We start from the raw sequence: 23498 nt of genomic DNA on the forward strand, positions 1-23498 counted from the left end.
CGAGAAAAGCAAAAAGGCTCATGGACTAAAAATATATGATTAATTTATTTTAATATACAGATACCAGAACGGGGTTCTGCTCATGCAGTAAAACACTATCGTCATACATCACATTTGGGGCGTGAATTCACATGAAATGCGCTCGCTCCCCCTTTTAAAAAATGTTTTTTTTTTAAATACTATTTCAAACACTACGAGTTATTGTCGAAAATATAAAAACTTTCACCCAGAGGGAGAGCGGTGGCACAGTGGTAAGTATGTATGTGTGTGTGTATTTTGAACATTTTTCGCACCATATTTATCCGACCGTGAGCTTGGCAACCCGAGTTCGATTCCTGGCTCGGGCTAACATCAGTGGTGAGTAATATCCGAAACCAATCCTGAGATCCTCCTCCTTCACCACCTTGCACTGACCGGCGTGGTGAAGTATGGTCAGACAACCACAATGCCCCAACGTGGCGTGGGGAGGTCTTCTTCCAGCACGAGATTGACAAAGGCCTGTCATTTCTTTTATTTCGTCATCTTACGGAATTGTATAATAAATGTCATGCAATTAAACAGTCAGACAATGTAGCAAAGCCATGCTTTTTATTTAAGATAATCAAAGTATAAACAAAGCATCCATAGAAAACCATGTTAAAAAGAACTGTATTACGAATCGGCTTAATTAAATTATAGTTAATGACAATAAATCGGTGGCAGTGGGTTGTTTGGGGTGGTTTTTTTTGTTTTTTATTCTTTTTTTCTGGTAAAAAATTATATATTCTGCACGGTTTACAAAATATATATGCACCTTAAAAATATATATCTAAATTAAGCTGCATGCGTCAAGCAGTGAGCACATGGGGCCTGATCCATGTATTGGCAGCAGAGTGGTGATTGCTTCCAAAAATTGGCCAAAAGCACAAAATATGTTCTGTTGAAAACAGCCAGATTTTGCAAATGTTCAACATTGACATTTTTTTTGGGGGGGGGGGGGGCGGTGAAATCATCTTTCCACCAAAACCCATAAATCAAGTGCACAATTTTGCACACAATCACATTTGTTGAAGGCAGGGCTGGATTACGATTGTATCTGGGGGGGCTGAGGGTCTGTTGTTAGAGTTTTTTGTGGGTTGGCGGTGGTGCTTTGATTTTGGGGGGGTCCCTCAACTCGCGATGTGACCAGGCAGTCTGCTCCGGCTGAATATATCTCAGTAAAACAGCCCCGTTGTTCCCTACACATAATCACACGCTACTTATCCATCTCATACGTTGTATCCTACATGATGTAGACCGTGTTCTCCAGATTATAAGATAGCCCGCACAAAGTAAAACGCGCCACGAAACATGGGGGGGGGGTCAAAATTGAGGAGGGAAATGAAGGCGTGTTTACAATTGGGATGATACAGTCGTGTGGAGAGCCGTCTTTGCAAAATATCATGGTTATTACGCTGCTTTAAAATGGGGTAGAGAAGTCTCCCGGAAGACTTGTTCTCAACGGCTGGCGGTGCCTCCCGTCCTCTGGGCGGTCATTTATCCCTCCGGAGAACCGTCTTCCGGAAGATTCCTTCCGGACGACTGTCCATCAAACAAACACGTCTTCTTCCCAAGACCAATGCATTTTCTGGATCGTAAGACGCGCTCCCAACGGTTTGCTTAAAATTACTGTGGGACGTAAGTTTGTATCTTATAATCCAAAGAATACGATATATATATTGGCGGGGTAGGGTGCGGTGGGGGAGGGGAGGGGGTTCAAATCCGAGGTCTTGGGCTGCAGCCATTCAAGCCTCCTGGGTTACTCCAGGCCCTGGTTGCTGGGTGTTTGGTGGTGGTGGTGGTGGTGATGATGGTGACAGTGCTATCGAGTTGACCGTCGTCTAACAGCCCAGCCAGACGTTGGACCAGTTGACCGCTATCGTCCGCTTACGCTCGTAGTCGAACTTTATCTGGCGTCTCCCGTCGATGAAGTAAACGTATCCTGCGGACGAAACACACGGCGGCGTCGTCAGCACAACACCAGCGACAACACCTGTAGGTTCAGGACGCATCAACACGGAACCACCGGGCCCTGTCGTGAACTCTCGCCGGTGACAACGTGGTATAAAGTAACGCGTGGGTTTTTTTGTGGCCAGCTCGCTTATGAAAAAGAGCTATACAGCTCAGTGGGACTTACCCGGTAACAAATAGAAATCTGTATATACTCTACAAAACATTACATTGGTGACATACTGAGAGAGTAACAGGCACGCGCTTATTGCCCGCGCTCCATCCAGTTACTGAGGTGGTTGCGCAATCAGAGGGGAGGCTGAGCTCGTCGCTGCCTCACCTCTCGTCTCTTCCTGTATTTGCAGCGGAGCTCCGCAAATTTGGCGATTTTTACTATAGAAATTATTGGAATCGTACAGAAATGACATTTATAATACAGATCAGTGGAACAATTTAAATATTTATTTCATTTGATTATTCTTTTTTGTTTACTTTTCGTAACAGCTATTTTCATTGGAGTATGACGGGTGAGGCTCTGCGTCCCCTGCCTCCCCTAACCGCACGTCCCTGCTATGTAATCACCGCCCCGTGGGACTTTTGCTGATGGTAAGTTTCACTTGGCGCATCTAGGCTCTCGCCTTACCTCTCGACTCAGCAGTACCGAGTTCGGGACTGAGGTTCCACTGAGTTTATGTACCCCCCCCCTTGCCCCTTGTTGCGGCCTGTGCCTTCTATCGGGGTTCTTTCTTACGATGCAAAAATGTGCGAGTTCACGGCGCTACGGGCACGAGGACAACACGATGCACAGAGTACATGTGAGTGCCACGGAGCACTCAGCGAGGGCTTCATGTTGTTGAACCAGCCGCGTGCACAGGGAGTGCTTACTGCTTGAATTGTTTTTGGTTTAACCAAGTTTAAGCCCCCACCGAGCTACGAGATCCTTCTTCAGAAGTGACCTGGAGGGCCACTCGTGATAGCTTGTCGAATCGGCGCTGTCATCGTGTTATTTAGACATTTACACTGGCGACCAACTCATCTCAAAACGCGTGTTGACCGTGAATGTGGATGAGGAGGCGGGGGAGGAGGGGAACTGGAGGAACCCGGAGAACAATGCACGTGACCACCATGGGGAGACAGAGAGAGAGAGAGACATCACGCAGACTCCAAATATACAGCAGGCATCGTTAGGGTCCGGGATCGAAACCACATACCCGCCTGTATACCAGACGAGGGAGGTAGAACATCTCGCCACCATCTCACATTATAACACTGGTCAACAACAACAACAATTTCTGGCCTGGACTTTTGCAGCTGTTTTAGACTAATTTCAGGGTGCTGATTCCAAATCTGATCTCAGATTTGCTCTATCACATCATTTTTATGCTATCGGCATACCCCATTTTCATTGATTTTACCCGAAATTAACTCTGTCACTTATGATTGCAAGTTGTTGCGAGTCAGTGACTGCGTTAGTGTTAAAATATGGTGCTGTATTTCTAGGACAGTGTGTTTATAATATCATTTTATGGAGATATCCACATTTATTTAATATTTTCTTCTGCAGTTTTTATTGAAAATGCAATCTTGGATATCTCAAAAACCTGATGTTATAGACAAAAACTGATGCTAGTTTTGGAATCAGCACCCCAAAATTACATTAAAACCGTTGGAATACCTTATGCCAGAAAAAGTGTGTTGACCAGTGTTATCAATGCAACATCCACGACAGACGCAGATTTAGAAGAAGAAGAAAAAAAAGGAATCCCTTGTTAAAACCGTCCCCAACCAGGTTGCACGTGAACGTGAAATGTATTTCTTTTAGCTCTGGCTTTTGCAGCAGTCGTAGTGGCCAGAGGGGAGGGGAGGGGGATGGTAACCCCCACTTACTGGTGTGGGTGAACGCAGCACTGGGACGTCTAGGAATCCCCGGCCAGTCTGAACGCACATTCCGCGGGTATCCCAAGTCCATCCTCCTCGTGCTTTCATCGTAGCTGTAAAAAAATATATCGATATGTATACACGTACGCGTGCGCGCGCGCGAAATAAAAGCGAGTTTCATGGTGACGTTTCGTAAATTTCCCAGAAGTCTGCGGCCCGGTCCCTGCTTGCCATCGTGGGCTTCATTCCTCTCCAGGAGGAGCACTGCAGGTCTTTTGGTATCTGCTCGCGGACCCGATGGACTCGTTGATGTGCACGTGTAGATTTGTAATTGCCGCCAATGTTCGCTGCATTCACTTGGTTCATGCCCTTTTCTTTAGAAGCAGGACAACGTTACTTTGAGGCACAGCGACTGTGCGTGTCTACGTCGGTGAGGATCCACGTACATTTGTGTGCGTCTGTGTGTGTGTGTGTGCAGTATATGGAGAGTGGTGGCGCAGTGGTTAGCGACGGTGAAATGAACTGGTCCTGGGCCTCTGCTAGGTCGACTCAGCCTAAAATGAATACCTGGTGCGATGTGTAAACATCGCCACTCGGGAGACGAAGGTGGCCTGGGCGTGGTGGTGGTGGATGTTTCCAGCATACGGGGGATCTGTGTCTTTGTGCATATGTGTGCATGTGCATGTGTCGCGTAAGAACGCATGTGTGCGTGTGTGTATGTGTGTGTTCAACACTTGCCCCAACAGTTTGTTAAGGCTATCCGGGGGATATTTGTCTTTGCATGTATGTAAGTGACATGGCCCAGCAGTAGTGCACTCTTCATTCATTGCAAAGGTTCGCGGTTCGAACCCAACAGCCACCCTGGTTAATACTACGCGCCATCTACTTCACTTGTGCACGTTAAAGGTCCCATGGTGTGATTCCCAACGAGTAGGCCATCGTCTGCCTGTCGTCATGAGCCATATTTGCCAAATAAATAGAAAATACCTACGAACTATTACTCAATTGGGACTACACAAAGCAATCATCACCCCCTACATCCCCCCCCCCCCCCCCACTTGTCGACATTTTCCCCTTTGGGGGCCAGGTGTTGAGTTACCGCGTAGCCGCAGGTGACAGCTGCCGATGGGGGTGCCCTTTGAAATGTTTTGAGATGTGATGCAAGTCGCTTATCGCGTGCAAAATGCTCTATCGAGACGCCCCAGTCAAATAGGCACTCTATCAAAAACTAATTATTATGATGCTGCTATGTTTAACGAGGCAGCAAACGGTGCTAATTGGAAGCGCTTACAAAAATGGTGATAATTACATTGCCATCTGGTGTACCCAACCTGTATCCCATAATTAAAACTATATATCAATCATCATCATAATAGTAATGATGCCATTTCTTTATTCAGAAAGAAAAAAAACTCACAAAGCCTCAAGACTTTTCAGGACAGTCCTGCAAACGTTGGGTTGTTGGGGCCAATTCCATGAGTTCGTGGGTGTTTGTCGTCATAATCATAATCAGAATGTTTGTTTCGACTGGACGAATCCGATGAGCTATGAAGCTCTCTTTTCCCAGATGTCTTTGTGTGGGAAGAAGCCGGAGTACCCAGAGACACCCCACCACGCATACGAGTAGGTGATGCCGAAGACCCCAATACAGACCAAAACCAAGAACCAATTTGCTGCACGGGCAGTCCCCGACTTGCGAACGGATTGCGTTCATGGGACGGTTCGTAAGCCGGAACACTTTTATATTCATCCGGTCAGTGAAATGTGTTACCGTTCAACAAAAAAGGGAAGCATTGTTAAACTCATGACTGAGAAGAAATGTAAGTCGGGGACTGCCCTGTATTGCCATCTGCCAGCCACCTCACAGCCCAAGCCAACAGCACACCGGCAACCTCCCGGCAGTCTCCCCATCGAAGCACTGACCCCCGCTTGACCTCCTGAGACATTGAGGAGATCGGGCACGACCCTTCGCGATTCGTCCGTAAGGGCGGAAACCCACCTCCAGTATCTGCCTTTCACGAAGAAGAAGGTCTTCCTCTCATCCTTGATGTGCAGGGCCGCATCGATCAGATTGACGTCCGACGGGAAGCCGAGCTGGGTCAGCTTTTTGGGATACCCCGGCATCATGTCGAATCCATTGATCGCCCAGTATTGATTTCCTGCGTCCGGGTCGTAAAGCGTAAACACACCGTGAATTATCGCCCGCAAGCAACGACGGGCAACGCGGACGCAGCCAACGCAATCGCTGTCGGAATGGGGGCCCTCCGTTCGTGAGACGGACGCTCTGGAAGGGAGCTCCTTCAGAGAGGATGCTGACCCACTTTTTCACACCGCAAGGTGTACCCACACTGCACCGCCACCGCACGCGACCTGCCAATGGACTCACTGCAGTGTAGCCCATCTATGCTGCAGGCTCAACAAAGGTGGGGGGGGGGGGTTTAAGAAAGCTTTGCGTAGTTTTAACTGCCACACCGGGAGATCAAATCGACGCGGCGACCTGCAGGATTTCAGAATCCATTCCGACGCTAATCGTTGCGTCACGCTACGGTGGCGGCGGCGGCGGCGTTCTCTCAAATCTAAAAATCACAACAACGAAAAGGAACTTTGAATGCTCACGGATGATCTCTTGCTGCCGGCGAATTGCGGTGACCGGCGTTTTACCTTTGAAAACCAAGATGACATCGCGCTCGTAGTCTTCGTAGGCCGCGTCGACCCTGTCCGGCAGGAAGGGCCAGTAGGTGCTGATCATTTCCGCTTCCAGGTTCCGCGTGTTTTGGTTGTTGATGCGCCACAGGTATCTGTGAGTGTATTTCAACAAACGCAAAATAGAGGGGAATGTTGTTGGCGATGCGCTTTGAAACTCCACGTAAAAACAAAAGTTACTCCGCACAAGTCGTTGCGATGCAAAGGTCGGGCCGGTTCGATTCGAGCTCCCGGCGCGGTTGTTCAAACGACGGTGCAAAGTTTCTTAAATCCCCCAAGGGGCCGTCCATAAATGACGTCACGCGATTTTAGACGATTTTTGACCCCTTTCCCTCGTCACACGGTGTCACAAAAAGTCAGACCCCCCCCCCCTCAAATATGACGTCACAAAGCTCTGCCCTTCCACCCCCCAAAAAATAAAACATGCTTCAAATCGCTTTAAACTATTGTCATTGTAGTGCGTTTTTTTATGTGGCGCTGCACTCTGATGTTGTAGGAGACAACATTTATTAAAAAGTCTATTTAATTAAGTAGAACGTGTTGTCTATATTTATTTAAAGTTGCGCATTTTGATGTGACGTCACATTTCTCAAACACCCCCCCCCCCCTCGTCACACATCGTCACAAATGTCTGACCCCGCCCCTCCCCTATGTGCGTGACGTCATATATGGACGGCCCCCAACTCCGCCTCCTGTCTGTCCACCCGACGAATATGAACGCATCGATCACAGCCAATCGGCAGGTTGGGCGTGGTGGCGGTAAAAAGTGTGGGTACTCCCATCTCTTCTACCAGGACGTCTGGCCGGCGTCGAAGAGTAGGCCAAATACCACTCTTTGGAGGGGCTTTCTAGACCTCCCTCCAGTGGAGGCCCTTCCACCATCGGATTCCTCCAGGCTGAATAAAATACAGATTCTGAACGATTCTGATTGGCTCCTCGGCAAATTGATGATCGGGTTGCATGTGCGTTGTTGAACCTGCTTCGCACCGTACGTAGCCAACCGTTCTAATCGGAGGTGCGGCGGGCGGGGGCGGGTGGTAAGGACAACAAACTAGACACACGCAACAAAGAAGAAGGAGCGTCTTCCTCTCATCCTCGATGTGCTGCGATGCGTCGATCATCCTGACGGCACCGGCGCGTGGCGCCACGTGGCATGCCGGTGACGTCAGGATGATCGGCTCGCCGGCATTCTCGTTGATGGTCGCCGCGTCTCTTGCCTGCCGCTGAACATGATGAGCTCGGTGCGGAACTCCGTGACGCCGTCGAACGTGGTCTCCGAGTTGCAGCGCTTCGGGGCCTTTTCTGGGGGCTTGCAGTCCATGGCGTTCCCATTGGGGTTCGGGCCTGCGTGGAAATGACGATTACAGTGACAGCAGCCGCCGCCTCAAATTGAGGATGGCCTCTGGGAAAACCAGGACCTTAGATATGATATGAAGCTGAGACGATTATCGCGATATTATTTCCCCGTTTTAACGTCGAAATTGTATTTCATTTTGCCGTATCAACTGCGGGTCTCTCTCAACAAAGGCCTGCCGTGAGCCTGCGAAACGTTGCACGAGAACGCTCACCGCAGCGGTCACACAAACCGAAATGGTTTTGGACAGCGACGATATTTCGCTCGATGCAGCGTACCGCGGTAATCGCGTCGCCGCCATCGCAACGTGAATAGCCCACAACACGTTTCCGAAATGATCAACTCGGTCATTTACAGCGTCATCCATAAATGAATGCGGCTATCTGCCCTATTTAAACCCAACTCCCTTAATGCGCCAACACCTCCTGCGAAGCACCTGGCCACGTGGTTGCATTGAGACGCTATATAAATGCAAATTGTATCGTGATGCGCTGGTCCTCCAGAGCAGAGCACTGGAAAAGTCCCAGAGCAGCGGTTCCCAACCTTTTCGCCTTTGAACCTCCAAACATTTCTCGGACCACCACACGCTACTAGCAGTTACTTGAAATCGTACATTTCCTCGGTGAGGGTATTGTTACTGTTTGTATTATTTGCCTTCTGTTCCAGGGACCACCAGGTTTGTAAAACCGCCGGCGTGTAGGATATTTCACGGCCGTAAATTTTTCCACGTTTAAGACTTTGGTGTGGACGTTTTCCGTACCGTAGAGGGCCTGGATTCCGTCGATGTCGTCCTTGGGGAGACAGAACTTGTCCACGTAGGCGTAGGTGGGGAACATGAGCGCGCCAGGGTCCTCCGAGTGCTCCAGCCCCAGCGCGTGGCCAAACTCGTGAGCGGCGACGATGAAGAGGTTGTAGCCTGCGACGGGGGCAGCGGACGGTCAATGTGGCTTTTCGAGTGTGCAGGCGGTGCAACTGCACAATGGGCAGGCACCGGACTACAAATGATTGGACGAGGGGACTACAATCAGCGCCCATGCCAACCACACTACGGCGCTTAAAGGATCAAATCTATTTGCTCGAGGTTTACAGCGGACGTGGAGGTGCTGCCGTGGGGTAAATGGTCGGCACTCTGGGCTTGCAATCCAGACGTCGCCAGTTTGATCTCCTGCTACAACAGTTTAAACAACGTGGCAGGTTTCTCAAACAGCCCACACCGCCTCTGTCCACACAGCGCTGTAGATATATCGATACAGCGCTGTAGATAGATCGATAGATACACCACAGTTAGTCGATTAGCAGGGCGCGTGTCATCAGTTAAAGCGTGGTTACTCCCACCTCGACCAAAGTGTCAGAATCAAGATCAGAATGTGTATTTATCCCAGAGAAATCCGATGAGCTATGAAGCTCTTTTTCACAGTTGTCCAGTAGGGGAGGGTCCGTCTATCCAGCTTGGAAGAGTTGGCCAAATGCTCTCTAGAGATGCTCTCGTGTGGGCCATCTTCCGCCAGCAAGTGGCAGCAGCAAGTAAACACAGCGCTGCACATACTCTTAGTTCTTTCGGTAAAGTCACGTAGGTAAAAAAATGAAATTAATAAAAATAAAAACAATAAAAATCACGACGTTTCGGAGGCAACACAAGTCTCCGTCATCAGGTGGGACCGTCACAGCCAGATTTGCTGCATCAAGTGAGGCAAGGATTCAGGATGTAATCCCTTAAATGCAAGTTGAGGGGGGAGGAGAGGGGGGGGGGCTCATCAGAATGTGGTAGCACCTTTAGCTGTGCACGTTTTATGAATATTTCGCGGACTCCGTTATATGCCGTGAAGCAATGCTGGCTGATTTCATTGGACTCCGAGGCAGGTGATTCTCAGAGGTAATGGAGGAATGCGCCAGAAATATACTTGTGCAGTTTATTAATATACCCAAGCAAGATGATGAGATTGGGGTCACCGCCATGAATTATTTGTGTTGCAGCTTCATAGTGGCAACGGTACAATTGAATTCAGTACACCGAGGGATTAATTTCCCCGTGAATTTTTTCTAGGTCACCGGTAGACTGGAGTAGGTGGCACGTGACCAGTAAAAGAGGCACGTCCGTAGCGAGAGCCATACTGGATGTGGTGTGCCGGGTGCAGAGATATCTTCCGAGTCGTCAAATCCTGGATAGACCCAGGCTCAAAATCAGCCCCGAGTGGAATTAATTAATTAACAATGTTGCGTATACAGCACTATTGACATCCATTAAAATCTCATTTTCTTTTACTTGTACGATTAGAGTCGTTGTTTTGGCAATTAGAATTTGCATACGTTGGAGAAAAGTTAATTTTTTTATATTTGAACGCACACTCGCTTGTGCTTTTCTCTCTGTTAATGCCACTGTGATCGGTTTTTTTTCAATTGCCTGGGAAAATAATTCAATCGATATTTTTGTGTTTTTTTTTTACGGGTCTTGCTCTTTGTGTACACACTTGAAACCGTGATTGCGTTCCTACTCTGAGAATATTTCTTTAAATTGGAGACTCCTCTGGTCTCCAATGGGATCCCACCTGGCTATAAATAAACACAGTTTCACGACCATTAAGGGCGGTGCAATAAACATCCCCGAAATCGTCAAAAGTCGAGAGGCTGATGCGTGCGAGTGTGAGAAAAAAAAACGAGTGGTATCGAAAAAGTGGCAATGCTTTTAGGCCAGGGCCACAAATGAACCACGATACTTTGCTGACTTAGTCAAGGAGCATAAACCATCACGCGAACCTCGTCGCAGCAGCAGCAGCGGCTTTTAGCTGCCCATCGAACAAAGACGGTCACTGCATCGCGCTCTTTCAGATGCGCTTCTGAAACGCACTCCCGATTTTAGCAAGCCACTGGAGCTATGCGCTTTTAAATCGAGATTGAAAACGTATTTCTTTAGAACTGCTTTTCGTCTTTGGTTGATTGTCCTTCCGTTAGCGCGGTTGGCTACGTACGGTGCGAAAGAAGGTACGCAGATAAACACAACCTGTGCCGATACGAGTTCAGTTGAGCCGTGCGCTCTGCACTACAAAGCATCGCGCGCGCGCGCGCTCGCTCGCTCGGCTTTGGCTTTCAAACAGAAGGAGAACACGGACGTTTCGGGCGGACGTTGAATTGCGCGGCTCTTTGGGGGCTGCGCGCACATCAATTGGGTGGCCGCGTTGATGCTGCGGCCGTGCAATGGGCTCGTGGGCTCGTTAGCTCGTACTCGTAGGTTTTTTCGGTAAAGTCACGTAGGTAAAAATAAATAATAAAATTACAATAATGGAAATAATAATATAAATATCTTTTTTATTATATTTTCTAAATAAACAAAATAAAAATAATAGAAATATTTATTTCTATAATTATTAATATTTTTATTTTTATTCTTTTTATTTTTACCTACGTGACTTTACCGAAAAAACCTAAGAGTATGAATCCTTGCAGTCACGAAAGCTTCAAATCTAGAATCGTTAGCTCGTCACATCCAAAACGCCGCCTTCAAAGGGAATGCGTCCAACGGCGAGGGCTGCCCCCTCTCGAGCGAGGGTGGCGCGTTTGCGTTTCGGGATCGTGATGCCTACCCACGATGAATGCCTCGTCCTTCGACGCTGTAAGAGATCTACAATCTTGATTTGAAGCTTTCGTGACTGCAGGAATCCATACTCTTTGGTTCTTTCGGTAAAGTCACGTGGGTAGAAAATAAAATAAATTGCGACGTTTCGGGCGCAACACAAGCGTCCGACACGTCGTGGTTTATTTTATTTGATACCTACGTGACTTTACCAAAAGAACCAAAGAGTGTTCACCAGAAGGGAAGGGAGAAGGGGGAAGTGGTGGTGCTGGTCAAATGGGGGGGGGGGGCGGGGGGCCTTAACCAAAATAATCAAAAGTTTCGGTGCGTTGCGTGAATTTTAAAACATCGTGCGAGAGACAAGCCACGTCACTTCAATGTCACCGCAGCAGCGTGAAACGATTACGTCAATAGAAGCGACGACCGCCGATGCTCAAGAATGGTCATGAAAATAAATCAATTAAATCACGACGTTTCGGAGGCAACACAAGTCTCCGTCTTCAGGTGGGACCATCACAGCTAAATTTATAATATCCGAAACGTCGTGATTTAATAGATTTATTTGCATTTCTTATTATTTTATTAATTAATATTTTTCTTATTTTTATTATGTTTTTACCTACGTGACTTTACCGAAAAAATTTACGAGTATGAATCCTTGCAGTCACGAAAGCTTCAAATCTAGAATAAATGGTAATAGAGTAGCAGCCAAGTAGTGGAACGCGTCCCAGATAATATCCATGGGGAGGAGGGCGGTGGGGGAGATGGAGCGATGAAATCAGTTAGCGCTCCGCTTGCTCGGTAGGTTACTATTAACATCGCGGCATCGTGAGAGGCGGCCTGGGGTTCGCCTTGATTGTCAATGCAGCAGTGGATTGACAATGACTGATAATAATGATGACATTTGAGTGTTCGAGGACCCCGGGCTGGCAGGCCCAGGACACGCTGCGGCTGGCCTGGGAACGCCTGGGAGTTCCCCGGGAAGAGCTAGAATCTGTATAGTAGTATATAGTGTAGTGTATATTGGTATATAGTAGTGTATAGTAGTCTATAGTGTAGTGTATCGTGCAGTATATAGTAGTGTATAGTGTAGTGTATAGTAGTGTATAGTGTAGTATATAGTGTAGTGTATATTGGTATATAGTAGTGTATAGTAGTCTATAGTGTAGTGTATCGTGCAGTATATAGTAGTGTATAGTGTAGTGTATAGTGTAATATATAGTGTATTGTATAGTAGTGTATAATGTAGTGTATAATGTAGTGTATAGTGTAGTATATAGTGTATTGTATAGTAGTGTATAATGTAGTGTATAATGTAGTATATAGTGTAGTGTACAGTAGTTTATCGTGTAGTGTATAGTAGTGTATAGTGTAGTGTGTGTAGTAATGTACACTGTAGTGTATAGTGCCATAGTGTAGTGTGTAGTGTAGTGTATAGTAGTGTATAGTGTAGTATATAGTGTAGTGTATAGTAGTGTATAGTAGTGTATAGTGTAGTGTATAGTAGTGTATAGTGTAGTGTAAAGTAGTGTATAGTAGTGTATAGTGTAGTGTATAGTAGTGTCTAGTGTATAGTAGTGTATAGTAGTATATAGTATAGTGTATAGTGTAGTGTATAGTGCCATAGTGTAGTGTATAGTGTAGTGTATAGTAGTGTATAGTGTAGTGTATAGTAGTGTATAATAGTGTATAGTGTAGTGTATAGTAGTGTATAGTGTAGTGTGTGTAGTAATGTATACTGTAGTATATAGTGCCATAGTGTAGTGTATAGTGTAGTGTATAGTAATGTACAGCTAGAGTCTGTCGCCAGGGAAAGGGAGGTCTGGACCGCCCTACTCAACACGCTGCAGCCACGACCCCCAACCAGGTCAAGCGGATTGAGAAACGACACGAAAGACGCGAAGATTTCAGTGAGTGTTTCAAGAATGGTAATTGTACACGTGACATTGTTTGACGAGTATCTCAATTCAAGATGATATGTGGCGACACCCTTGTGTGCGTTTCGTCTGTTGTCCTTCCGCGCATTCCCCGATGAGCACGGTTGGCTACGTACGGTGCGAAAGAAGTTCCACAACGCACATGCGTACGCATTGCACAACCCGATCAACAATTCGCAGGTGAGCCAATCAGAATCTGTATGTATTCCTCCCCATGAAACCCGCATGCTCCCTGAGCTGCACTTCGTGGCTGAGCAAAACAAAACCAAAAACCCAAACACACATTTCGCGGTGCCTGTGCTCGCTTTGCTGACAATCGCTCGCGATGCCAGTTGGCGAGACAGAGACACAGAGAGAGAGAGAGAGAGAATTACCTTTGGAGCTCGACGTCCAGAACTCGTCCTCGTCGAAATGCGCGTCGCCTCCGATGCCGGCGGTGGGAGGCGCGTACGCGTGGGCCAAGATCCCATCGGGGCCATCGAATGGCGACAGGTCACCGTGGGCTGCGGGGATGACGGAGGAAGGGAAACGCGTTTTGCTTAGTCGCAGCTCTCTCCTCTCTCTTCTCTCCAGTGACGTACTGGGACTAAAAAAAAACATCGGCCACCCCCTCAACCCCCGCGGGCGGCATTTGTCAACACACGGGGGACAGAGGGGGGGGGGCAACTTGCCGTGCGAAGTCATTGGCCCATTGAGGCTGGGGACCAAAAAAGAGGAATGGGCCCGTGAGGAAACATCTTTGGGGCTTTTTCACCATTGGAACCTCATTTGCCAGTAAAAAATATGATAATTGTTTTTTTACCCTTCTATCTGGCAACAAAACTGACACCTTTTTTACAAGGAGTCATGTTTGCATAGACCACAATAGCTCTCATACTCTGATGGTGCATTGTCTTTGAGTTGTGCGCCTTTTGGCGTCATCTGGTCCAACCCATGTGAGACTAGGCTCTAAGGAAAGCTGTCTCGGGTGTGGACCAATCAACTTCAAGGACAGTGCACATTATCAGAGTTTTGTTTTTTGTTTGCATTATGACTGCAGGTATTGTGGTCTATGCAAACATGACTCCTTGTAAAAAAGGTGTCAGTTTTGTTGCCAGATAGAAGGGTAAAACAACAATTATCATCTTTGGGGCTGCTGAATACGGGGACTTGATGCCAACCGAGAGCGTAAATAAACAATAAAACGTACACATTAGAGGGAATAACATATTTAGATTTTTTTTTACATTTACTTTGATCATATTTGCAATTTCCCCACGCAGACCGGCCCACCGGCCCTCAGAATGGGCCGGCCCATGGAGCACTTTCCCGGACTGCTGCCCTGTGGCCAGACCGCGCATGGCTCTCTCCCTGCGGGCGGCTCAAACGCAGCAAGTTGAACACAGCAGAGGGGGGGGGGGGGCACAGCTAGTGCATCTTGCCGGTCATCTCAGCCAGTCCACCCATGCCACCTGGGTCTGTCCCGTGACCTCTTGCCAGCTGCGAGGCCCGGACCCTGGTAAGTGGCAGGGGCCCTGGTGAGTGGCAGGGGCCAGCCACTAGGGCCAGAACCGACATGAGGGGGGGGGGTAGGGGGGAGCGACGGCTTACTCCGAGAGCCGAACTTGATCATGATGTCGGCTTCTCCGTGGTAGAGCCTGGTGAAGACGAGCGGCGTCACATCGCTCCACACTTTCAAGGCCCCGATGATCGCCCTGTCCACCTCGTGCTCCGGCATGTCCGGCGTGTAGTTGTTTATCCTGCCAGGGGAAAGACAAACGTGCAGGCGATCGCATGAAGGGTGGGCGGGCGGGGGGGTGCAGGGAGTTTCTGCGACGTAAAATTCTGTCTGTTGCATTTTTTTTCCTTTTCTTTGATAGTTCGATTGAAGCCGCAACTTTGAAAGTCTGATTAGCGGGTGGATGCGTTTGAAAGAGTCGGCAACGTCAATCGTGGGAGATGGAGCGATGGAATCACTCCATCGGGTTGTGTGCACGAGCTAGATGGATACGATGGATCGTTCCATCTCAAGAACACGAGAGATGGTGGCTATTTCTGATGATGTGCACCATCATCAGCATCATGTGATCATGCATGTCGGACTTGTTTCATACGGCGCGAAAGAAGTTCTACATACGTACAATGAACGTGAAAGGCGAAAATACAATTCGAGATACACTTTGTTCAAAACATCCAGGATCGCTATAAATTGTGCATTGCTGCTTTGAGCCAGAAGTTACGTCTGTCTCATCAAAAGCCTAATATTAACGACAGCTTGATGTACTTTCTCTTTAATTAATAATTTAAAAGCACATACCCAACTGCATAAATACATGTCAATTCACTTTTAAGTCTTTGTGGGGTTTTTTGTGATTTATATTTCGTATGAGCATTATATACCGTATCACCCACGCTTATAATCAGAAGGCGAGGGGAAAGATGCGATTTAAAGTCCTGGTTGCGAGTTGACGCAGCCCATCATCCCTCCCGGGTCGATAAAATACATTCCACTTTGCAGTGGAGACAACGGTGGTTGTCCCGCCATAGAACTGTGAATTTTCCACCATTGGCTCAATGCTCATTTTAATCTGTGACCAGCTGCAATTTGATTTTGCGACCAATAACAGTGAGTTATGTGATAACCACTTGACATCGGTGAGTTATCAACCCATTTAACTCTCATTGCAAAGTTTTTGACCCACAAAAGCGGTACCCCCGTTTCTGCTCTGGAAGCCAGTCTCGACTCTTGTTTTGGTGAATTGCCCGACCTGTAGGTGACGTCGTTCTTGGGCCACTTGTAGCGCTGGGGGAAGAGGTTGTACTCAGCGACGTCGGGGACTCCGCATCGCGGCTTCTTCATCACCTCGATCGTCTCCATGTCCAGTTTTCCCGTCACTTGGAGACCCAGGAACTCCTGCATGACCTTCAGCGTGTCCGCCATGTTGGTCCGAGAGTTCAACTTGAAGTGGTAGAAATGATTGAGGTACGTCTGCGGGGCAGGAGAGAAACACACGTTGGCAACGGAGAGGTGCCGTTAAAACTTAAACAACAACAAAATACAGTTCTAGATTTGAAGCTTTCGTGACTGCAAGGATTCAGATTCTTAGGTTTTTTCGGTAAAGTCACGTAGGTAAAAAATAAAAAAATAATAAAAGTAAAATAAAAAATAAAATAAAAATCACGACGTTTCGTTGCCTCCGAAACGTCTTGATTTTTATTTTTATTTTACTTTTATTAATTTAAATTTTTTACCTACGTGACTTTACCGAAAAAAACCTAAAAAAAACAAAATACAGGGTGCTTCAAAAATGTTTTAACACTTACATGGAACTATATTTTTAATGCAAAGAGAGCCGATGATACAATGTAACGTGAAAACTAATTTTGATTTAAAGCTTTCGTGACTGCAGGGATTCATATGCTTGGTTCTTTCGGTAAAGTCACGTAGAAGGGAAATAGTAAAATAATACAAATATAAAACAAAAATTCTCACGACGTTTCGACTGCAACACAAGCAATCATCATCAGGTGTGAAATCCACGGCAAGAAAATTTGAAAAAAGTGGCGGTTTTTCCTGACGTCAAATTTTCTTGCTGTGGATTTCACACCTGATGATGATTGCTTGTGTTGCAGTCGAAACGTCGTGATAAATTTTATTGGTTTACATTTTTATTATTTTATTATTTCCCTTCTACGTGACTTTACCGAAAGAACCAAGAATATGAAAACAAATGTTTGTTAATAGCTTAAAAAAGTCAAAGAGTCTCCACTTGTTCGCCATCGTTGTCAACACGTGGCCTGGAATCTTCTCCAGGTGGTCTCCAGAGCCCGGAGGCACATTTATCGTGATATTGTTGCAAATTCTCAGAAGTGTTAAAAAATAATTTGCAGATTACATTAATGAAAATGCCTCGTCACCATCGTTCATCCATTACGGGCGTGATACGCACAGGGGCTGGTTGCATCGCAGGAACCGTGAGACGCAGTGGCGATTTTGGGGAGGCCTTTATCCAGCAGTGGATTGACCCGCGGCCGCTGCTGATTTAAGGTGATGCCACCAAGGCGATTGTCGACTGGCAATTTGTCTCCGGCTACGTGTCACTGCGATCAACCGTAGCAAGTCAGTCGAGCGGCAACGGAGATTGATGGAGTAGTTGTCTAGCAAATGACAACAGTTTGTTCTCAAGTATGTACATTAGTTCAACAATTATTTTGGTCTGCAGAGCGCGCGACCTCGGACAATCACGTGACCTGGTGTTTGCGAAGTTGATTGAAAGCTCCAATCCCGATTGCCCACTAGGGGGACGGGGGAGTCAAGATGTGTCCAGATTGAAGTGGCTTCGTATCTATCACGGGACCCCATGATATGGTTGCTCACCCAGAGCTATCAATGCTCTGATGCGTGCATTGTGTCTGTGCGTTGTTCTCGGGTCTGACACTGGTGAGACGATTGCTTTAAGGAGGCTGGCTGTGGTGTGGGCCAATCCGTTTTAAACACAATGCATCGTATATTTCTAGATTTGAAGCTTTCGTGACTGCAATGATTCATATTCTCAGGTTTTTTCGGTAAAGTCACGTAGGTAGACTTTACCGAAAAAACCTGAGAAAATGCATCGTATAGTGTCATATCATGTTTGTTTGCATGTTCACCGCAAGTACTGTGTGTGGTCAATGCAGACTTGATTCCTTGTAAAACGGTATCTGTTTGGTGTTTAAATATCTTAACACCCGTTTTATTTCCAAAAAGGAAAAAAGCTATGAGAACAAAATTCATATTCGTATAGAATTAATAATGTTGTGATAACAGTTCCAGTTTCAAGGTTATTTTGTTCGACCAGGGCAACAACTCGATCTGACCCAGGGAGGGATATGAGTTTCGTTCGCTAGCAGCGTGACGTGGGTTATCAACGTGATGGAAAAAAAACAAGTTGAATAATTATGCAGAGCAGCAATAAAGAAAAAAGCAATCGGCCCAAAAACAAAAACGCAAACACTGCACCACGTGATAAATCTTAAAACCATTGGCTGTGAACATTGATGGAAAATATTGTATTCTTGTATTCTTATGTCCCCCCCCCCCCCCTAGATTGAACCGGACGGCTTGTCCGGTTGTCCAGTTCAATCTCCATTGGCAAACACATTGATTTTCAAAATATTTCTCATTTTCTGAAAATAATTTCCAGAGGGCATCAAAAAAATGATTACATGTTCGCCTATGCAAATCAAAGTTTGAATCTGTTTTTGCCCATCGGCCGGGCTACGACTTTCCATACCAATTTTAACCAGCAGCATCTATTTAAGCAGGCAAACTCTGGACCGGATTTCGAAGTTCTGGGTCTCGTCGACAGGGTGACTAAATACGTATTTAAATTAATTTGGAGACAGAATCAGAATCTTTTTTTCACCCGGAGAAATCCGATTTAGCTCCGAAATTTATTTTTCACAGACACCCAGAAATCCGTGGAGACGTCACCACCATGGAGATGGAACGACGGAATCCACTCGTGCGCAGGTGGATCCCTAAATCGCGGAACCGTGCGAGATGTGGTGACCACATGGGGAGACCTTTCAAGCAACGGTGGTTTGACCCTGGCTGATGACACAGTCGTACCCCGGGTGTACGTCGGGGATGCGTTCCTGAAAGGTGCGACGACGAATATCGAAAGGACGTCAATCTCAAAGAGCGATTCACAGGGTGGTAGGTGGTGGAGGCGAAGGTTGAGAGGCGACGTATAACGAGGAAGGACCAGACGATGCTGCTGTTGCGGGGTTCGAGACGACGCAACTCGGGTCGCCGTGATAATAAAGTGACGGCGCATGAGCGAAACAACGTAAACATGGGGAGACGTATATCGGGGTGTTATGTAATAATTATGATGATCAACATTTAGGAATGCCACACAACAGCGCCGCATCATTCGTAACATTGTAATAATGATGATGATGTAAGCATTATTGTAATCATGATGATAATCATAATTTATGAACCTCTCTTCTTGGTTCTTTCGGTAAAGTCACGTAAAAGGGAAATAATAAAAAAAATAAAAATTTAACATTTTATAAAACATAATATTATGTTTATAACCGAAAGAACCAAGAAAATGAATCCCTGCAGTCACGAAAGCTTTAAATCGAAATCATTTACGAACGTCACACAACAGCGCATAATTCGTAACATGTTAAAGGCAAATTTAGGGGGGGTGGGGGTTTAATTCAAATGAAATCCGCGTGTGCGTTACAACCGCCGCTGACTACTCACCTCTGCCAATTCCTCGTCGGTATCTGCGGGCGCCGATCTGCACACGGCCACGGCTGCTACGAGCAGAGCCAACAACGCCATCGAGTTCGCCATGTGTCCTCCGGAGTTTTCGCCGTCTCGTCGGTTGTGACTTCTGGGGGTTCCGTAATCTGGCCGCCCTTTTATAAACCGAGATGTGTCGGTTTCAAGAAAAAAACAAGCGAGCTGCAGAGGTGGGGGGGGGGAGTGACGCAGATTTTTGTTTTTACTCAAATGCGTCAGGGATGGAACCTCTGGAAATGTTGACACACGATGTCACCTTTGTCACTTTGACACCACAGATTTGTTGAGTCACGTGTACTGTTTGGTGCAGCCTTCGTCATGAATTAACATTTATTTACTGGGCATTTTGCGAATATCTAAATAAGTAGGTAGACTTTGTAAAGAATTTCAAATTAAGTTTGAATAAAGAAAACATTTCAACTACAGTCCTTGTGAATTGTTAATAATTTCAAATTAAGTTTGAATAAAGAAAACATTTCAACTACAGTCCATGTGAATGTAGCGCTCTTTCTTTGCAGTGCATACCGTTGCAGATTGTAATTAATGAATAAAACGTTGTTTAAGATAAAAAAAACATCTTAAATATCATAATTTACGACAATTTGTCAATCCACTGCTGTATGGAAGCTATGGCCAGGCTGTGTTGGCCACGGGGGTTTAATGACCATAATTCCTCATGCTGACCAGGCTGATGAAAAATAATGTTTGATATCACTCGCCACTGATCTTAGCCGTCGCTGGTGAAATCAAACTTGGGCTGCAGGTTTCGTAACGCAGTGCAAACACATTCCTGCGGAGGGAGCTGGTAGGAACCTTGGGTTGCTCGGTCAGTGGCCAGGGTCAACGGCGGCGTGGTGTATTCCGCAAATATGGCCGACTGTGAGGGCGGGCACAAGCCGGCTTGAGTAGGTTAAACGTTGAGTTTTATAAGGGCACCACGGGATGACCAGCCCCTCCCCACCCAGCCCCACCCCTCCCACCCCCCACCCAGCGCTACCATCCCCACCCAGCCCCTCCCCACCCTCCCCACCCAGCCCCTCCCCACCCTCCCCTCCCCACGCAGCCCTACCCTCCCCACCCAGCCCCTCCCCACCCTCCCCTGCCCACCCAGCCCCACCCTTCCCACCCAGCCCCTCCCTGCACGACGGACGGACACAATAATCCGCTGTGGGCTGGTGGAACCAGTGGGTTCCTACCAGTATAAGCGCTGCTTTAACGTTCAACTCCATACACCCGATCCATGCATCGTGCCTCTGAGTGGTATTTATATGTACGGGGTATTGTGAAGACACAAACCCCATCATCGTCCACGTTGCATTTGAAATGTTTATTATATAAAAAAAAAAGATCGAATGCGATTCTTGCGTTCATTTCCAAGGACATGTATTTTTTTACATGGCAATCCACGCGCCAAGTATAATTCCAATCAAACACTTTTCCATTCGTGGTGGGTGGAAAACACCATCACAGCCAGAGAATGAATGCAAGCCAGACACCAGCGGCAATCACTGCACGGAAAAAGGCGTGCCACTCACAAACAGTAGGAAGGCAAAACTCCCACCGCGCCTTGCGTGCATGGCACGTGACCACCAAGTTGCATGTATGATGCTCTTTGCCTTGTCCAAGCTATCAGCTGGACAAGAGTACAGCAACGATTGCACTCATATCGTGCCCATGACATAATTAAACATCTCCGAGAGGGTTTTTTTCTCTTTTAGCCTAGGGGACCCTCTAGTGACAGCTGTCCCTGTGTGGCGCACGGTGAACACTACACCGGCCTTAAAGTGGGGATTAGTCTGCCACTAACTCAATCAATACGACATTTATGGCGCACCGCACTCGGCACAAAGCTGAGACGGACGCGTGGACAGATAGCACTGAGGATATTCAACGAAATTCAACTAAACGGCCCGGGCTTAAAATCGCCGATTGTCACGGCTGAACGGATTTCGTTTGGCTGACTTCTAGACCACCAAGATCTGCGGATGAGACATCTCCGTTCTGCTGCCTTGGCCCGCTGGATGTCACACAGAGAGACAAGTAGGAGGGCGATGTTGCTCTTGGTTTTTTCCCAATTTAGTAAATAATGGGGCTGCAGCTTTCCCTTCGGCTCAATTTCATCTATTGTGGAAGTTACTTCTTTGGAGCAAGACAGCTTGGGGCGGATAAACACACGTGGGCAACGTCCTCATGCGCACCACATCCGTCGTCGACTCATCGGCAGCGCCAGTGGCAAGACACGTAGGAATGGCTTCGGTAAAAAAAAATTCCACCCGGCTATAACTGACTCATTGCAAACGTATCAGTTGCAAATATCGCACGCAACTGACCGCAAATGACAAGGGATCACACACAGGCTTTGGCTGCCACGGACCCCAATCATAAAAAAAAAATTCAGTTGACCTCATTTAAAACACAAACATGATTTTCCTGCCGCAGATTACGACGCTCTTGCTAATGCCTGCGGTGAGTTCCGTCTTCCCGATTTTGTGGCGTCGGGGGGGGCGGGGAGGTTACGCAGGAAGATCGACGTTGTGAAAAATCCCACCGACAGGAAATGCTGTCAAACTTGCACTGGCGATTAAGCGCATCCTTTGCGTTGCTCGGATACTGGGTGCAATTTTTGGGGGTCAATTTACGTGGAAAAATGAATCATTTTTTTTTATATACCGTGGAAAAGGTGCGTCTCTCGGCGTGGCTGCAGTCATAAAAAAAAGTATACATCAACATGCTGTCTACGATGGTATCGCCCTCTTATTAGATAATTGCATTGCGTCATGTGAGCTCAGTCGATACAACTTCAAATCCGACAGGTTCTGTGTGCAATTGGAAAACCAATCGCAGCCGCAGGAATGCGTACAGCGGGGGCTGGAAACAAGTGTCTGGATGGCCGTGTACCTTCAACCTTCTGAGTTGAAGAAGAACGATATCAAATAACTAGGAGTAGACATGTGGTGGCCCGCAAAAATATTTGGAGGTTTGCAAAGGGATCCGCCAGAGGTCGCAACCGGGTACCCGATACCCGTACCCTACCCGATACCCGGCTACCCGTACCCGGCTGGGTACGGGTAGCCGTTTGCGACCCTGATGCGGCCGGGTACGGGTAGGCCGTGAGTCACTGGTGAGTAACCGTTTGTCACTCATTTCGGGTAGGGTACGGGTAGGGAACGGCTACCCGTACCCGGCCGGGTATGGGTACGGGTACCCATTCGCGACGCTGGTGCGACCGGGTACGGGTACGGGTAAGGAATCAAAACCCGTTTGAGACCTCTAGGGCTCCGCACACTCCAAAAGGTTGGGAACGGCTCGCTGGTCCAGTGGTCCGGACATCTCAGAGCGACCTCTGAGATGGCTTTCGAGTGACCTCCAGTCCACACACGCAGTCGAGGGGCAGAATGTTTTTGCCCTCTCTGCCCAGCATGGAAGAGCGATATTTGAATTTTCAAAGCTGTTAGCCAAAAATAAAGTGTGAGAAAATGTTTGAATGCGATTGGGTTTATTTGTGTGTGCAGTGCAGTTGTTAGAGGCTGGGTTAAAACCATGAAACGCACTGCACTCGAGACCACGGCTTTTACACAGGCGGCTGCCTAAATTCAAACAAAGCAGCTCGGACGTGCCAGCTGCTTTTAGTGCTCTGAGCGCTGAGCCACCTCTCCCGATCCGACATTCAATGCACCTCTCATTGCTGCGGCACCCAGTAGCCACGCGGTGAATCGCAAGACGGCACCGCCGATTCGCAGTGGGCGAGGTGGGGGGGGGGAGCAACATCACCGTGACCCACCAAGCCTCCGCGGAGCCTATCGGCTGGCT

The 23498-nt window shown here is 47.4% G+C and overlaps 1 protein-coding gene across 1 annotated transcript; it reads right to left on the reverse strand.

The window, feature by feature from the left end:
• Window positions 1-573: 573 nt before the first annotated feature.
• Window positions 574-19792, reverse strand: LOC144730958 (collagenase 3-like). Its single transcript, XM_078611847.1, has 10 exons — window positions 19647-19792; window positions 16156-16376; window positions 14999-15147; window positions 13783-13911; window positions 8664-8819; window positions 7767-7893; window positions 6508-6644; window positions 5846-6005; window positions 3856-3959; window positions 574-1960 (listed from the first exon to the last, which is right to left on the reverse strand). The coding sequence occupies exons 1-10, from the start codon at window positions 19737-19739 to the stop codon at window positions 1860-1862; spliced, it is 1377 nt and encodes a 458-aa protein (XP_078467973.1). The 5' UTR covers window positions 19740-19792; the 3' UTR covers window positions 574-1859.
• Between the last annotated feature and the right edge of the window lie 3706 nt (window positions 19793-23498).

This window comes from Lampetra planeri, chromosome 37, assembly GCF_965212315.1.
Source record: "Lampetra planeri chromosome 37, kcLamPlan1.2.h2, whole genome shotgun sequence".
In the NCBI taxonomy this organism is placed as follows: Eukaryota; Metazoa; Chordata; class Hyperoartia; order Petromyzontiformes; family Petromyzontidae; genus Lampetra; species Lampetra planeri.

Excerpts from the sequence above, each read along its gene's own strand:
- LOC144730958 (XM_078611847.1), bottom strand. The coding sequence starts at position 19,739 with ATGGCGAACTCGATGGCGTTGTTGGCTCTGCTCGTAGCAGCCGTGGCC. Across the intron at positions 16,377-19,646 it reads CCGACGAGGAATTGGCAGAG|ACGTACCTCAATCATTTCTA; the intron begins GTGAGTAGTCAG and ends CCTGCCCCGCAG. Across the intron at positions 13,912-14,998 it reads GATCAAGTTCGGCTCTCGGA|CCCACGGTGACCTGTCGCCA; the intron begins GTAAGCCGTCGC and ends TCATCCCCGCAG.